The 16,153-nt window shown below is 33.8% G+C and overlaps 1 protein-coding gene across 1 annotated transcript in view; it reads left to right on the top strand.

The window, feature by feature from the left end:
* Positions 1–16,153, top strand: part of akt1 (v-akt murine thymoma viral oncogene homolog 1) — a 62,694-nt gene that overhangs the window by 29,587 nt on the left and 16,954 nt on the right. The window contains exons 3-5 of the mRNA XM_079634053.1: positions 9,188–9,316; positions 14,030–14,141; positions 15,271–15,370. Of these exons, the coding sequence (XP_079490179.1) occupies positions 9,188–9,316; positions 14,030–14,141; positions 15,271–15,370 (341 nt within the window). The remainder of the gene's footprint in view (positions 1–9,187; positions 9,317–14,029; positions 14,142–15,270; positions 15,371–16,153) is intronic.

Raw genomic sequence — 16,153 nt, 5'->3', positions numbered from 1 at the left:
AAACTGCAAAAAAAGTTGTGTTTCAAATGTTAGGTTGATATCTCAGAAAATTAGCGTTCAGTGAGATTTAGTTTGGGCGCAGTACCACACTTCTCCACTAGTTGACATTACTGCACATATAAGAGCGCCTCCATTTCCATATGTGTTTTTTCTTTATTTTTTAAAACATTTTCAGACCTTTTTTTCTAAAAGAATTGAATGGATGCGATCTTTTGAACTCTTGGCATGAAAACAAACTGAGGTTTCTACCATTCTACCAGCCTTGGTGAGCAGAAGACACATTGCTGAGTATTTTCTGCTTAAAACTGCAGTGAACCAAAGACAGTCTCAAAAACACGGTTTGAAATCGCTGGTGTTTCTGACGTCACAAACATGTAACCAATCAGATCAACGTGTGATCGTCAACCAGTGGATCTCTGAGTGAGTGAGTGAGTGGAGGCGGGGCTCATTTGCATATTCATAGAAGCGTGTATACTAAATGAGGCAAGGGTGTCGAGTTACATCCAAGCTTTTTTAAGGCATGAAGACGTTCTTTCCAAGGAAAAAAACATTTAAATATGTAATTTTAGGTGATCAAAGATGAGTTTAAAGGGATAAAATGATCGACTGCAGGGGGACTTTAAGGTAACGATATCATTTACGAGTACAGATTCTTGTATCTGGTTTGTGTGATCTCAAAAGACGTGACTCTTTCCCAACCACATCCATTCAAAAGAAACCCAGACCAGATCTGGCTGGACGCCTGTCTACCCGTCTGTCAGTCTGTCTCTATGCCAAGTGAGTCCGGGGACAGTATGTCCACCACGCAGCACACCGTATATCACGACACACACTCATCAGCGTGAAATCGGGACCTTTTAAAGAAACAAACGGATCAAGTTTCATCATTTATTGGTGAACGATGCATCTATCGCGGCGGGTTTGCTGATGTGGAAGTGTCTCAGACGGCTCTGGTTTAAACGGGAACAACGCAGGCCTGACGGGCACTGACAGATGTGTTTGTAGTTATGATGCCAAAGTTGTAATTGTGTAGGGTGTGAGATTAATCCACCGCAGGGACACACAGAGTCCAGGGTTTTCATGCCAGAACCTCTGACGCACGCGGGTCATTCACTGCCGCCCATTTGATGACGGGCAAAACATGCTGAGGATCACATGCACACCGAATCCATGCAGAAACGGGTGTAACAATATATCGTGTCACGATACAAAAATGCAACATGTATCGTGGATAGTGACAATACATATGTATCGTTCACCCACTGTGTGAGAAAAAATGCACGTTTTCAGAGTTTTAGTGTCAGTACTACATTAAACTGCTATATAATGTTGAATATAATGTATAATAATGCAGTGGGGGAATGATAATGTCAAATGTCTGATGTTACCAGTAAAAAGTGGCGTACATTATTTTAAATATATCTAGTGAGTGCAAACATATTCGTTTAAAATAATTCTGTATTTTCATCTTCAGAATCATGAATATTGTTATTCTGGTGTCTCTATTGACTATATATGTCTATATATGTCTATATAAATATATTTCTATATATGTCTTGGAGTATCGCAATAATATATCGTGAGTTCAGTCTCGTGAAAGGCGTCGAGTCGTGATATCAGTGTATCGTTACACCCCTAAAAACGGCCTTCAATAGTGTGCAAAAGACAGACGCACACGTAGGGCTGCACAATTAATCGAATTTTAATCACGATTACGATTTTGGCTTCCCACGATCAAATTCGCGCGATCGTGCAATATTTAAAATGCATCATTCCGTTCATAGAACGCTCCATAAAAAATGCAAGTTTTCAGAGTTTTAGTGTCAGTACTACATTAAACTCTATAATGTTGAATATAATGTATAATAATGCAGTGGGGGAATGATAATGCCAAATGTCTGATGTTACCAGTAAAAAGTGGCCTATATTATTTTAAATATATCTAGTGAAAGCATATTCGTGTAAAATAATTCAGTATTTTCATCTTCAGAATCATGAATATTGTTATTCTGGAGTCTCTATTGTCCTGTGCTTTGGGTTTCCAGCAGCAAGTCCAAGAATATTCATTTACACACACTATGTAATATCAAATTTAGCATTTTAATCAACAGTACATTTTTTGTTAATCTTTTATCATATGTCTTGGAGTAGCGCAATAATATGGTATCGTGATATGTGTCGAATCGTGACATTAGTGTATCGTTACACCGCTAAAAAACGTCCTTCAATAGTGTGCAAAAATCAGACGCACACGTGATGATTTACACCTCCGGCTGCGTCCATAAACAAACACTTCTTCACCAGAACTGAACACTAAAGAGAAGTTTGATCTTACACAATGTTTTAGTTGTCATGACAAGTTCCTGTATTTTGGTCAAACTGTTTATCCTTGCAGCTCAACATTGTACAGCGGTTTCCACACTGTAAAAAAAAAAAGTTGGTTTAACTTAAAAAAGCAAGTTACCTTGTTACCTTAAAATTTTGAGTTCGTTGTAATAAAAAAATTTAGTTAATACAATGAATAATTGTTTAATAAACAGAAACTCAAAAGTGTTATCATCACACATTAGTTATCCAAGTTGATTTGACAAAAGATAAAAAGTTGTGATAACAAATCATGAAAATATTTTTTTACAGCTTATCGATTACAGAAAATCCATGTTTTAATTATATAAATAAGTTCAGTTTAATAAATCTTGATATTAAAACTGCATGGGGCTGTCGTTTAAACATGTTAATTTAATTAATTAGATATGGAAAATTAATATTTAGTAATAAATATTATATAATAAAATTGGTAATGGCAAATTAAATGATTTAACGCACAGTTGATTTGTGATGAACATGAATCAGGGCAACATCTTTCTGCATGATGAAGCTTATAATGCAGTTATAATGGCACTAAACTTCAAGATATTAGGAGGAAATACCCAGTATGAGTTTTCTTATCATATTTATATGATATATGATATAGTTAGGCAATATCACACGAGTGTTGTTTTTATCTCGAACAGCACAAGTTCAAATGTGATATTGATTATATACAACATTTCAATAAATGAGCAGTTAATTTTTTATATATATATATATTAGACACAATGTTGTTTTGTTAATGTCTCAATTTTGCCAAGGAAAATATTACCTATAAAGCCAGAGCAACACACAGCGATGTTTTGTTTCTGAACGAATCCTCGTTTTGAGTGAATCAATCAGGTGAACCATTGATTCAATGATTCATTCGTTAAGAGAGCCATTTACTTAATTCCTTAATGAATCAACCGTTTGAATCAATTGAATGAATGAATGATTCAATGACTTACTCTTTTAGACATTTACCGCCACTGATAGTTTTAGTTTCTTATTTAGAGTATAATTTCATAAATAATACACTGAGATCCATCTTTCCACACTGAGGACATTTGAGAGACTCGAATACAATTGTTAATTTAAAGAAACATTTTTTTTTTTTAAACATTCACTGATGCTCCGGAAGGAAAAAACATGCATTAAGAGCCGGGGTTGAAAACTTTTAAACAGGATGAAAATTTTGTTTAAATATAATTTTTTTTTTTATTTAGTATTGTCCTTTTAAAAAAGCAACAGAAGATGCTTACATGTTTCCCGGAAGACAAATTAAGTACAAATGATGACCTTGATCTTCAAATTCAGAAAGTGCATTGTGTTTCCTTCTGGAGCATCAGTGAATGTTTGAACCTTTTTTAATACTGGTGTTCGAGTCCCTCAATGGTGCTCAGTGTGATGGATCTCAAAATCATACAATCGCTGCTGGAAAGGGTTCAAATATGCAAAACATGCTGGAAAACTGAAGAATTTTTGGGACCTGGAGGATTTTTCTGGGGAACATTCATTGTGCCGTTTAACTGATCAGGACAAACAAGGGACTCAAGAACAACATCACAAAACAAAAATCAGTCATGGATCATCCAGTGTGTACAGCATCGGTTCCCAACAGGGGGGTCGCGTCATATTTTGAAAAGTTTTGAGCAATGAGCATTAAATAAAAGTCCTTTTATATACTTTTTTTCTATTCAAAATTTACAGAATTTATATAATAAGCGAGTTCATCATGAATCCATTTTCCAATCCGTGTTTTTGTCTTATCCTGAGCCACTGGTACTCCTATAATAAGTGTTTACACTGAGACTATTTTACACGGGTTCGGATGCGGAGTAGCCCAGGCCCTGCGTGAGTCGTCATAGACGTACACAGAGAGAAGTAGTTCCGGCAACAATGTTCTTCCGAAAGACGCATTATTCTGTTAATAAACGCAAGTTTATTATCGCTCGCTATAGCGCCAAAAGCCTCAAAAATAAAGCCTCACAAATAACATGCAAGTATTGAGGTCCCAGACAGTCATTTAGTAATAGCCTATTCTTTCTTTTTTACCTACACACCAGTGTGAATATTTTTGTTATTGCATTTAAAATAGGGCCAATTTACAGGCTTACGTTTTTAAATGACAAAGGGCCTACTGATGTTTTTGTTATTGTATTTTCAATATTATAGGCTATTATTTGTGCATAAACATATCTGGTTATAGTAAACATACCGTTTGTTTGAAAACAACATATTTGGTCATTCGTTCTGCAAGCTTACAAGAGTGATAATATCATTAAATGTGAAGGGGCCCTAAAATATTGTCTTGGGGAAAAGGGGGTCTCAGACAAGAAAGGTTGGGAACCACTGCTATATAAAATACTAATAGTAATACTTATTTAAGAGGCGTAAATGCCTGTGCATAGACACCCCATGCTTGTTACTGTATAAAAATGTAAATAAATCTACCTATTGAAATCTACCTTTTTACCTGATGTTCACATTTTTGATTATTATTTAGCCATCTTTTTAGCGGTTTCTTAAATGATACAACGGTGGGGTTACCTCTAATATCCATTGGCACACTGTTCCAATCTGTGCAGCCTTTAATAGAGAGGACATTTTGTGCAAACGTAGACTTTCTAAAAAGTACTTCACAGTCTGTCCCGAGTAATCGACCTCGTACTGGTTTTGCTATTTCTCTTTTTAATAAAATCCCCCAGGGGTGGTGGGGCCATTTCATTCAATGACCTATAGAGAAGACAGCTACTTCTAAAAACTTTAATATTTTCAAAACTTAGGAATTGATATTTCTCTACACTCTAAAAAAATGCTGGGTTGTTTCAACCCAATTTTGGGTCAAATATGGACAAACCTAAACATTTGGTTAAAAATGTAAATAAAAAATGTAACCCAACGGCTGGGTTTGTCCATATTTGACCCAAAATTGGGTTGAAACAACCCAGAGTGTAGAATTGAACAAAGGTGAAACAACTGTTTTTTTTAATCAGAAGTTGATCAATGGGTTTTACATTGATTTTAAATTTTAAATTACATTTTATTTTAAATAGAATTTATGTAACATTATAAATGTATTTACCGTCACTTTCAATCAATTTAACGTGTCCTTGCTGAATACAATTATTTATTTATTTGAAAAAAAAAATTGTACTGAGCCCAAACTTTGAACGGTGGCGTATATTTATATTGACTAATTTTCCACATTCTTATATCACTTGAAAAAGAAAAGAGGAGTACAGTAAGTGATTCATCCAACACCAGACGCAGTGCTTCCTATACACCAATTTTGGGTCAAATATAGACAAACCCAGCCATTGGGTTAATTTTTTTATTTGCATTTTTGATCCAACGTTTGGATTTGTACATATTTGACCCAAAATTGGGTTAAAACAACCCAGCATTTTTTAGAGTGTAGGAAGTGTGTTTTTGATTGCCAAAACCTCTTAGCCTGCAGAACAGGTCTGAGCGAGACGCCGTCACATCTCGCCACGATGAAAAATGGCAACAGCCGTAATAACATATTGGGCATCTGGTGTGAATGAGAGTCTTAAGTACACAGGGCTCAAGGACAGATGTTCCCGCGGCGGAGGCTTTGCTCGTCCTCCTCCCCAGTTGTTGTGAATCAGGAGGACTCATTTGTAATGCTTTAGGTTTATTGAAGTGCGGACGCTCCGCAGAGATGTTGTGCTGCTCCAGTTTCACGAGCCAACACCGATCCGATGCATTATGCGGTTTGGTAGTTTATCTTTTGTTACTAGACGGTTCTAGATTGTCTTATTTGACCAGGGATTCACAAACTTTTATGTCTGCTGAAATGTGTTCTCTCTTGTTCATGGCTCTCTCATGTAGGTTAATGGTCACGTGGCCATAAAAATATCTTTTTAGTTAGTGATTTATTTTGATTGCTTTTTTTATTTTATTTTTTTTATTTTATGATTTCATTAATTTTGTTAACATTTTTATTTCAATATTTGGTTACACTTTATTTTAAGGTGTCATTGTTACAGTGTAATTATATATTTAAGTCCTCAGTAATATTAAGCAACTATAGGGTTAGGATTTGGTTGAGTGTTAGTTACATGTAATTATGCATAATTTACTTTTGTTAATACGTACATGTAACATATGTAATAAGGACACTGTAAAATAAAGTGTTACCCAATATTTTCAGGGGGGAAATTATTTATTTATTGAAAGGTTACATTATGATTTTAATAATTTTAGTAACTTGGATTTTGACATTTATGTAAAAATATTTATTATAATGTAACATATTTGTGATTTATTTGTTTTAGTTAGTGTTTTTATGTTGCTTTTATTTGAAAATTATTTATTTATTTAAATTTTAGTGTTGCATTTTGACTGTAATTATTGAACTTTACATTTTTATGATTTAAATAATTTGTTATTTAACAAATGCATTGCATATTTCAGTTTTATATTATTATATTAATACGTTTTAGTGTCGTATTTTTACCTTTTATTTTACATTTATGTAATTACATTTTTAGTAGGTGTTTAATTTAATTCCTTCAAGTTTTTTATATTTTTTATAAAGGGACAAGTTTAAATTGTTTTAGCATCATGAAATGGCTATTGTTTTAATAAAGATGTGATATGATATGTGACCCTGGACCACAGCACCAGTCTGGAGCCGCACGGGTATATCTGTGGCAATAGCAACTATACATTGTATGGGTCAAAATTATCCATTTTTCTTTTATGCCAAAAATCATGAGGATATTAAGATCATGTTCCATGAAGATATTTAGTAAATGTCCTACCGTAAATATATAAAACATGTATTTTTGTGAGTGAAGGTAGCACAATCGTGAACATAAATGCACAACTTTAAAGGAGATTTTCTCAATGTTTACATTTTTTTGCTCCTCAGATTCCAGATTTTCAATAGTTGTATCTCGACCAAATATTGTCCTATCCTAACAAACCACACATCACTGGAGAGATTATTTATTCAGCTTTATATGATGTATACATCTCAATTTCAAAAAATGTACCCATGTTTTGTGGTCCATGGTCACATATGAACTTTCCATAAAACGGCAGTGCAGTTCTGATGTTAGGAAGCAGGATTATGAGTTTAGATGATAAATGCATGTACAGTTGCTCTGTTTTGGGCCAATCGCGGCTCCTCTGGCCGGTCACAGTTGAAATGAGCCAGAAAGCGTCTGAGTATCAGCGAGACAGACGTTTGCCGTGACACATCCACACTTTAGTGACGGAGGAAATGGGCCAATTAAGGACAGCTTGCTCAGACCCTGCATGGGGTTAATATTCAACTCCCGTAATTAAAAATAAATTACACTTTTCCTGGATAACTATTCAAACTGTCTCTGTGTTTTTGACGTGCCACAGACTCCACGGCTGCGTTTCTCTCTCTGTTTTTTTTTTTTTCATTTCCAATTCCGCAACATCTGGTGCAGTGATTTCTGCACGTTCCTCAGCACAAATTGATTTTGGATGCAGAAAACGGCAGCAGTTTTTGTGCGCGCTTTCTCTTAGGAAACTGAGGTGTTTTGTGTCATGCTGTTGTTTTAAGTTCAAACCGGGTTTTAAACCTAAATTTAGATGCATGCTTTCACTGTGCCTTTAAAATAGTTTAGCTTTCCGTTCAGTAAATGATCTCAATCCTGACAAGACAAATTTATATGTTTTCTTATCTGATACATTAGGCTTTATTGCTCACATAATCTAACATAATTAGAATATGGAGGTCAATTTTATTCAGAGCACAAACTGAGCAATAATATGTTATTTGGTGCAGATGCTGATATTTATGTGATCAGCGCTCAATATACCGTCTTATGATCAAAGCTCTAGTTTTAAAACATAATGCAATACAATGATGATTGAGAGATTAACTAATAAACCTTCCTCAAAAGCCTGATGATCATATTTGAATACTCATATTTTTACAGTTTTTCACACTGTAAAAAAAGAATGGTGGTTGCTGTCATTTTTTAAGTACAAGCAACTTGGATGTTTAAGTCATTTCAACTTAAATTACATTAAACTGACTTTAGAAAATGAGTTGAATCTTGTATAACTTCTATAAAAACTTGAAAGTACTTATTTTGATGAGTTAAAGCAATGTTATCAACTTATTGATCATCCTTTTATATATATAGTTTGGATAATCATGTAAACCTGCTTCAGTCCAGTTTAAATATACAAACAATATTTTACTTTATAAATATGTAATTTGACAGCAGAAAGAAGTGAAGCACGAGCTGAAGGAAGACGCTTGTACAATTACACTAAAATACTTTTACTTGCTATAAAAGTATACATGTGAAACTGGACAAATTCGAATATGGAGCAAAAGTTCATTTATTTCAGTAATTCAACTTAAAAGATGAAACTAATATATTATATAGACTCATTACATGCAAAGTGAGATATTTCAAGCCTTTATTTGTTATTATATTGATGATTATGGCTTATGAAAGCTTATGAAAACCCCAAATTCAAAATTAGAATATTGTGAAAAGGTTTTCATAAGCATCAAAAATATAACAAATAAAGGCTTGAAATATCTCACTTTGCATGCAATGAGTCTATATAATATATTAGTTTCACCTTTTAAGTTGAATTGCTGAAATAAATGAACTTTTGCTCCATATTCTCATTTTTCCAGTTCCATGTAAACTGTCAATCAGACGACAGAAGGAGATTGAGTTTTGAGATCATGTTTATCATTTAGAAATTCATGTATCAGAGATATGATCGAGTAGGCTTTATGGGGTTAATATGAGTATATGCATTCCTGAGTATTTATTCTGCTTTCTCTTGTCTTCTGCCTCTTCAGGAGAGTATATAAAGACGTGGAGGCCGCGGTATTTCTTGCTGAAGAATGACGGTACGTTTACGGGTTATAAGGAGCGACCGCAGGACGCCGATCAGCTGGAGACGCCGCTCAACAACTTCTCTGTGGCTCGTGAGTCTCTCATCCACACTTTAACTTGTACTGCAGTCTTTAATAGAGCCTGAGATGGAGACGGATGTGCAGATGTGTGTGTGTGTTTGTGTGTGTGTGTGTGTGTGTGTGTGTGTGTGTGTGTGTGTGTGTGTGTGTGTGTGTGTGCGTGCACTGTGGAAACGAACTGTAGTTATTTCCATTTCTATATTGCTATGTGAACAACAACAATAAATAGGGGTAATATGGGACTATTGATATGCACTATGTAGTTCAAGTTCACTTTATTTATATTACAGCAGCCACTAGGCTGAGCAAAGTGCTTTACAGAACAACCAGATAAATAATACCTGCATAACAACACATAAAACACTAATAAAAGCAGCAAAGCTAAGAGCGACCTTAAAACCGGAGTAGCAGAACAGTATCAGACTCAAATATAAATAGTAAAACCTACCTAACAAATAGCAATCTTTATCTATTAAAAAAAAAACAAGTGTGTTTTATGTACCGTAGTATTCTACCATTGTCACATCATACTGTCACGTTGCATGCTTACTTGAGTGCAGTATTTTTTTAAATAAACGCAGGTATTTTGCATTTTTTTAAACAAAATTGTGTGTTAAAAAAGTCTTCATTTTTGACACACTAGACAGAGATGATAAAACATCGCATGGAGTATAATTTCAGGTTCATTTGAAACATTTTACATAGTTTTTTGCATCTTCTTAGTGTTTATTTTTGTACAATCAGTAGCACATTTTTATTTTATTTTACCATTTTTTTAATGTTTAAAATGGTACCTAATATAATTTCAACATTATAAGGTTTTTTTGTGTGTGTGTTTTTTTACCAAGAAAATTTGTGTTAAAAAAAGTTACATTTTGACAGACAAAACAAAGATGTTTAAAATAGTATTTAATGTAATTTTTAGGTTAATTTGCAACATAAGTCATTTTGAGTTTCACAGACAAAACAGAAATGTTTAAAATAGCACTTTATATAATTTCTTTCAGGTTTATTTGCAATATTATTAGTAATTTTTTTAAATTCTCCTAAGTATGTTTTTTTTTGTACAGAAAAAAGAAAAAGAATTGTTTGACACATTTAGATTTTTTTTTTTTTTTTACATAATAAGTAACAATTTTTTTTTTAATATAAATTCACAGACAAACCCAGATATGTTTAAAATTGCATCTAAAATAATTTCAGGTTAATTTGCAACATTATAAGTATTTTTTACCCCTTGTCAATATGTATTTTTGATAAAACCGATTGACAGATTTACCATTTTTTACCATTTTGTTTAAAAAAAAAACAAAGTATAAATTTTTGACAGACAAAAAAAGATGTTTAAAATTGCATTTAATATAAGTTCAGGTTTATTTGCACCTTTTTTATTTTGTGAACTCGATTGACACATGACACATGTTTGAGAAATGGCACTAAAGAAAAGCAATGAACACAATGGATTATTTGGATATTAGACTAATGTGGCGTAAAACTTTCAAAACATCTTCAATTGACGCAAACGATCATCCGATTCCGTGCATGCTTAATTTAATAAATCATGCATGAGTGGACGTGATGCTATTCCTCTGCTGGTAGGACACGAGGTCATGCGAGCTTCCATCTGACCTCCATCAACACACACAGTTTTGTGTTTCCTCGAGGGACGTGCAGAACATATGAAGCTCTTCCGGAGTCGTACCTCAGTAGAATTCTCCCAACAAGCCCCGCCATCCCTGAGAAAACTGTTGAAATGATTGAACAGACTAATTAGACAGCCATAATGTTTGTTCAAGAGAACGCTTCCTCGCTGACACTTGTGAAATATAGTGGTTATTAAGTGTCTGATCCTCATTATTTATCCCTCCGCTGATGGAGGCTGTGGATGGAGCCCGGTTGGATCTCAGTGGTGGTCCCGTCCCGATCCTCCATCTCCACGACAGGTCTCTTACGTGACACATGTCTCCTCCACGCTCTCTCCTCGACATATGTTTGTGGGAAAGCGCAGGCAGAGTCACTGCTGGATATTGTGCTTGGTCGCGCTGAAACCATAAGTTTTACTCTTTGAGTGAGCATTTTTGAGGGCAGAGAACAACACAGACACAGCTTATTTCGGCTTCTCTCGGAAAAAGACGTGAGTTTGAGTTTTTAACAACTGATGACATTCGAGTTTTCCTCAGACGCAGTTGCGCATTCATAGTGTGAGGTGCAGAAGCAACCGTGTGGGAAAGGAAAACACAACCAGGTTATATTGATATTAGATTGTCATCATTGCAGTTTGACATTTTTTTGCATCGCTTCACAACTTTTTAGATGTAAAACGTCATTTCTATCATTGTATCACCGTTGTGAGCAAGTGTTAAGAGTAAACTACATTATTACACACAATATTAGTGTCGATTATTACAGAAAATAATCGTTTTTCACCGTTGCGTCACGTCTCGCGTTTTTTTTTACACCGTACACCATGAGTTTTGTGTTTTTAAGATGCCATGTCAAGTTAAATATAGTTTTTAAAGTAATTTTTAAAAATAAAAATGACAAAAACACGAACAAAATGACAAAAACGTTTCATAGTTTGAGTTGCAGAAGCAACCGTGTGGGAAAGTAAAACACAACCAGGTTATATTGACATCAGATTGTCATAATTGCAGTTTGACAACCATTTTTTAGATGTAAAACTTCATTTCTGACATTGCATCACCGTTGTGAGCAAGTGTTAAGAGTAAACTACATTATTACACACAATATTAGTGTCGATTATTATGCAGAATGACAGAAAATTTGAATATGTGCTCGTTTTTCACAGTATTAGTTGGACATCTTTGGGCGTTGCGTCATGTCTCGCGTTTTTTTCTCCACCGTACACCATGAGCTTTGCATTTTTAAGATGCCATGTCAAGTTAAATATAGTTTTAAAGTAATTTTTTTATTTTTTTATTACAAAAACATGAATAAAATGACAAAAACTTTTCATAGTTTGAATCGCAGAAGCAACTGGGTAATATTGGTATCAGATTGTCATCATTACGGTTTGACAACCATTGTTTAGTTTAGTTTAGTTTAGTTTAGTTTAGTTTAGTTTAGTTTAGTTTAGTTTAGTTTAGTTTAGTTTAGTTGTATAGCACATTTAAAAACAACATGAGTAAAGGGCTTTCCATTAAAACAATTTACACCGTATGCCATGAGCTTTGCGTTTTTAAGATGCCATGTCAAGTTAATTATTTGTATATTATTACATACATGTTTTATTTGTCACATGTTTTGTGTGTGTGGGCCCAATTAAGGTGATTACCTGCTTCTATTTAGAGTTGACTTTACTCTACACTGGTATTGTGCCCGATGAAGACCTGAGGGTCGAAACGTTGTGCTATTAATACATTGATTTGGAGCAGCTATTTTCAGTGTGTGCGGACTTCACGCTTCTTTTTTCGTTTATGTTATTAGTTGTCCTGCACCTGAGCCTGATCTGGGTGTCTGGGATGTGCACACCAGTTTTGTATTTTTGCTTCTTCTGCATGCTGTCAATAGGAGAAGATTTCGGCTGAAACAGAACCTGAAAGCTTTAACCCCTTATATTGGCACAGCCATTACATATTTAAAACAGTAATATCCTTTACTAAACCTAAACTAATCTTGACAAATTTGAAAGCTTACAATCTCTAGTTTACATATTTTGTGACTGATTTTCAAAATAAATGACAGAGGAGCCGTAATTTATCAATTTGCAACAAGAATATGTTCATACTCCTGAGGCGTGTTCAGACCTTTATTTTGAAACAGTGATGAACATGAAAAATCATGAAAGAATGGTAGAAACCTCAGTTTGTTTTCATGCCAAGAGTTCAAAAGATAGCATCCATTCAATTATTTTAGAAAAAAAGGTCTGAAAATGTTTTAAATATAAAGAAAAAAATAATAGATTCAGCATTAGTGATGTGTCAGCGAGCTATAATGCACATACGTGATCTTTTGTGTTTCTTAGAGGTTGAATTCATTTCAAAATCTGCCAAACTTCCAACACTACTTCTGAATAGGATGTCTACTTCATAAATTGTATGAAAATTGTAAAAAATAATGGTTCAGATCACTCAAACAACATATGGAAATGGAGGCGCCCTTATATGGGCAGTGATGTCCACTAGTGGAGAAGTGTGGTACTGCGCCCAAACTACATCTCACTGAACGCTTATTTTTGAGATATCAACCTAACATTTGAAACACAACTTGTTCAGATTTTTTTTTTGCATTTCTAGAGTCCACCGGGTTTTGAAAATATATATTTTATATAAAATATGAATAATTAAATTTTTTACACTGTACATTTTCATAAACTCAAACTTCTATAACTTTTTTTCTGTTTGACTTTCTTAATTTATTTCACTTCTACAAAAATCGGACAAATGTCTCCTTTAAAACAAGACCAATCTTACATCTATATTCCAAAGCATTCTTGAATTACAACCATATAAGTTCGGAAAGTGCATTTTCATGTCTATTAAAAAAAGGGGGTGCCGCTTAAGGGGTTAATGTTGAAGCAGATATTAAACCTTGTGTAAAGTTTGTATCTGAGTGTGTGCAGTGCGAGTGTGTGCACCTGTCCTGCTCCCTACTGAGTGTGTGTAACGCACTGCTGCAGAAACCCACAGATCAAGATAAATGATTGCAACGGTCACTTCTCTCCCTGTCCGTGTCTCTGGTGTGGTTTTCCCGGGATGTGTCCAGAGTGTCAGCTGATGAAGACGGAGCGGCCCAAACCCAACACATTCATCATACGCTGCCTGCAGTGGACCACTGTCATTGAACGCACCTTCCACGTGGAGACGCCCGAGGAACGGTCAGACACACACACACATTGAGATGTATACATAATATGAAATCTGAATAAATAAGCTTTCCATTCTAAATCTAAATTATGGAGTGCCTCAAGGCTCAGTGTTCGGCCCTCTGCTATTTTCAATATATATGCTGCCACTTGGTAATAAACATGGAATTAATTTCCACTGTTATACCGATGATACTCAGTTACATATTTTATACATCACGACCAAATTAATTCTCTAAATTGTCTAAGTTGACAGAGTGTGTTAAAGATATAAAATATTGGATTACCTGTAATTTTCTTCTATTCAATTCAGTTAAGACTGACGTAACATATCACTCTAAATTGTAATGTGGACTCATGCATTTTCTGTAAAGCTGCTTTGAAATTATGTGTATTGTGAAAAGCGCTATACAAATAAACGCGAGTTGAATCTAATTGAATTTTGACACAGCATCTTAAAATCACAATTGGAAAAAAGCATTGAAAAAACAGTGAGACGTGATGCATCTCCTTAAATTCCTTAGTCACATTTTCTCTCACCTTGCATAATATTTTTAATTAAAATATATTTTTACATTTTATGCTTTCAAAACATTTTAGTAATTCTGTTTTGTTGTTGGTTCTTCTGACAAATGTGACCCTGGACCACAGCACCAGTCTGGAGCCGCACAGGTATATCTGTGGCAATAGCAGCTATACACTGTATGGGTCAAAATTATCCATTTTTCTTTTATGACAAAAATCATGAGGATATTAAGATCATGTTCCATGAAGATATTTAGTAAATGTCCTACCGTAAATATATAGAACATGTATTTTTGTGAGTGAATGCAGCACAATCGTGAACATAAATGCACAACTTTAAAGGAGATTTTCTCAATGTTTACATTTTTTTGCTCCTCAGATTCCAGATTTTCAATAGTTGTGTCTCGACCAAATATTGTCCTATCCTAACACACCACACATCAATGGAAAGATTATTTATTCAGCTTTCATGTGATGTATAAATCTCAATTTCGAAAAAATGTACCCATCTGACTGATTTTTTGGTCCAGGGTCACATTTGTCAGAAGAACCAACAATAATTGTAATACAAACAGCATAAAAGAAGAAGTGTTGTTTTGCATGTTGACTGTTGTAGGCAGGAATGGACCAAAGCCATCCAGACTGTGGCCGAGCGTCTGCAGAAACAGGAGGAGGAGATGGAGACGCTCATGGAGACCAAACCCCCACACAAAGTGGTACAGTACACACACACTTCTGCTTATTAAATATTAGGGTTGATCAAATATGAATGTAACTTAAAGAGACAGTCCATGCCAAAATGAAAGTGTTTCGGAGCTCATATTATGTGTATTCAGATTCATGCACATCTCTCTCTTTTTCTTTTTTTACTTTTTAAACGCTCTTGTAAACTTTATCAAGTATTGCAGACTGAAGTTAACAAGTGTAACAATTTTTTTTAAATTATTAAATTAATTGTATTTTATATTGTAAATGTATTTTAGATCGCTGATATATCTTTCATGATACTTATCAATATGCACCATTTATTTCTACAACACAGAAAAATATTTGTAAAAAAAAAATTTGTTTAAAAAAATATATAATAAACTATATATATATAAAAAAAATATGTATTATTTAGGACAATAACCACAACATATTTTTTTAGAAATATACATTTTATGCACTATATTTTAGTTCACTAATACTTTTTCACCTTTACAATATGCACAATTTATTTATATATTAAATAATACAATATTTGAAAAAACTTATTTTATTATTGTTTGACTTTTTTTTATATAAAAAAAAAACATTTTTAAGACAATAAGTGCATATTTTTGAAACATCCCTGTGTTAACAATAATTTGTGTAGACAATAATAATGTGTAGACAATAATTTATATTTGTATTTTATTAATCAAATATATATTAATTAAAAAAAAAAAAATTATTTAAAAATTAAATAAATAAAAATTATTTATCTTGCATGCTTCTTAATATTATTCACCTCTACA

This window comes from Phoxinus phoxinus (assembly GCF_949152265.1).
Source record: "Phoxinus phoxinus genome assembly, chromosome: 13".
Classification (NCBI taxonomy): domain Eukaryota; kingdom Metazoa; phylum Chordata; class Actinopteri; order Cypriniformes; family Leuciscidae; genus Phoxinus; species Phoxinus phoxinus.
This window is presented reverse-complemented; position numbering and strand designations above follow the sequence as displayed.